This window comes from Pangasianodon hypophthalmus, chromosome 27 (genome assembly GCF_027358585.1).
Source record: "Pangasianodon hypophthalmus isolate fPanHyp1 chromosome 27, fPanHyp1.pri, whole genome shotgun sequence".
In the NCBI taxonomy this organism is placed as follows: domain Eukaryota; kingdom Metazoa; phylum Chordata; class Actinopteri; order Siluriformes; family Pangasiidae; genus Pangasianodon; species Pangasianodon hypophthalmus.
In genome coordinates, this window is record NC_069736.1 from 243,063 (window position 1) to 245,562 (window position 2,500).

Consider the following 2,500-nt stretch of genomic DNA (forward strand, 5'->3'; position numbering starts at 1 on the left):
TAATCACAGTTAAAATCCAGCGTATTCACTCGATCAGAACTTAATCAGAACCAATCTGGCAACACGGGTGAAGTGGTGTTTAAGATGAACAGGCGGATGTACTCCAGCACCACGCAGAAGAACGCCGTGTGAACATGCACCTGAGAGCTTAGACAAAAGAATAATCACAGACAGATGTTTTTCCCCACTGTGTTTATAGTGACAGCATTCAGAAACACAGATACCAAAAAAAAAAAAAAAAAATCATCTCCATTTTTCACAAAATCAAAAGCAACTCTAATGATCTGGTCTAGATCACATCACACATTAGCCACAATAACACAGCGATAAAAATATTAAAATGCAAAAAAAAGCAATGTACTGCAAAACTCACAGCAGAAAATATTCAAACCTTTAAATAAAAATCATCAAACCGGTATCAGCGATGGTACACGCACGGAGAGTCGTAAAAACAAACAAACGGCACTGGAGGAAAGTAAAAAGATTAAAGAGAGAGAGACTGTGTGTGTGTGTGTTCACTACTGTGTGTGTTTGTGTGTGTGTGTTAAAGACAAGCGGGACATTTCAGGAAGGCCAGAATAATGAGTAACGTGAACACTGCAGAAGTGAGAGCAGGATGTGAAAGTGACGCGCTCTCAGCTGTAGAGTTATTACTCAGTGTATCAGGAGGACGGGGACGAGGCCGAGCGCTACACCTCTTCTCCGTGCGCTACACCTCCTCTCCGTGCGCTACACCTCCTCTCCGTACACACTCTCATCACTGTAGGCGATGTACAGGAAAAAAATCCTCCTCATGATGCTCCTGTAACACACACACACCATGTATATATGTATATAACACACACATGCATAATACACATATAGTGTAGTGAAGTGAAGTGTGGAGTACAGTGACCCATACTCAGAACTTGTGCTCTGCATTTAACCCATTCAAGTGCGCGCACACACACACACACACACCACACACACACACACACACAGTAGTGAACACTACACACACACACAGTAGTGAACACACACACACTCACCCACACACACACACTCCACCCACACACACACACTCACCCACACACACACACTCACCCACACACACACACACACTCACCCACACACACACACACACACCCGGAGCAGTGTGCAGTGCCGGGGAGCAGTTGTGGGTTCGGTGCCTTGCTGAAGGGTCTCACCTCAGTGGTGGTATTGAGGGAGAGACGCTGGTCATTCACTCCCCCACCTACAATCCCTGCAGCACCTGAGACTCGAACCCACAACCTTCAGGTTCACCTTCGGGTTACAAAACCGACTCTCTATCCATTAGGCCACAACTGCCCCTACGCATGTGTGTATACGAGTGTGTACGTGTATAGAGGTGTGTGTGTATGTATAGGTGCCGGTGTGTGTCTAGGTGTATGTACAGGTGTATAGAGGTGTGTGTGTGTGTGTGTGTGTATAGGTGTATGTATAGGTGCCTGTGTGTAGGTGTATATAGGTGTGTGTACAGGTGTGTGTACGTGTATAGAGGTGTGTGTGTATATAGGTGCCTGTGTGTATGTGTATAGAGGTGTGTGTGTATATAGGTGCCTGTGTGTATGTGTATAGAGGTGTGTGTGTATAGGTGTATAGATGTGTGTGTATAGGTGTATAGATGTGTGTGTAGTGTATAGAGGTGTGTGTATGTGTATAGAGGTGTGTGTGTATAGGTGTATAGAGGTGTGTGTGTATAGGTGTATAGAGGTGTGTGTGTATAGGTGTATGTATAGGTGCCTGTGTGTAGGTGTATATAGGTGTGTATATAGGTGTGTATATAGGTGTGTGTCCAGGTGTGTGTCCAGGTGTGTGTGTACCTGATAGAGCAGGCCCATGGTAGCTGATGTAGGAGGAATGACGTTGTTGACGAAGAAGAAGAGCGCGTCTTCAGCTCTCAGGTGAATCCTCTTCCGGATCAGGAAGTAAAACTGACCCACTGTAACAAACCCACAGGATAGAAATGTTAATGTGGTTAATGTCTGATCATCATACTGCCCCAGGCTTCAGTCTGATCTCACACAGCACATCAGTCTGATCATCATACTGCCCCAGGCTTCAGTCTGATCTCACACAGCACATCAGTCTGATCATCATACTGCCCCAGGCTTCAGTCTGATCTCACACAGCACATCAGTCTGATCATCATACTGCCCCAGGTTTCAGTCTGATCTCACACAGCACATCAGTCTGATCATCATACTGCCCCAGGTTTCAGTCTGATCTCACACAGCACATCAGTCTGATCATCATACTGCCCCAGGCTTCAGTCTGATCTCACACAGCACATCAGTCTGTTCATCATACTGCCCCAGGTTTCAGTCTGATCTCACACAGCACATCAGTCTGATCATCATACTGCCCCAGACAGCGTGTGTGGTTTCGTCCAATCACAGAGCACCAGATCCGCTGACTGCACTACAGCCTTAGCATCACTTTGATCAGCACCGGTGTTCACGTGCTCACGCTTCTCATT

General features: G+C 46.2%; 1 protein-coding gene across 1 annotated transcript in view; it reads right to left on the reverse strand.

The window, feature by feature from the left end:
- Nucleotides 1-175: 175 nt before the first annotated feature.
- The window catches only part of gabarapa (GABA(A) receptor-associated protein a), a 4,736-nt gene continuing 2,411 nt past the window's right edge, over nt 176-2,500 (reverse strand). The window contains 3 exon segments of the mRNA XM_053230634.1: nt 176-783; nt 785-802; nt 1,845-1,971. Coding sequence (XP_053086609.1) covers nt 730-783; nt 785-802; nt 1,845-1,971 — 199 coding nt within the window. The 3' untranslated portion in view covers nt 176-729.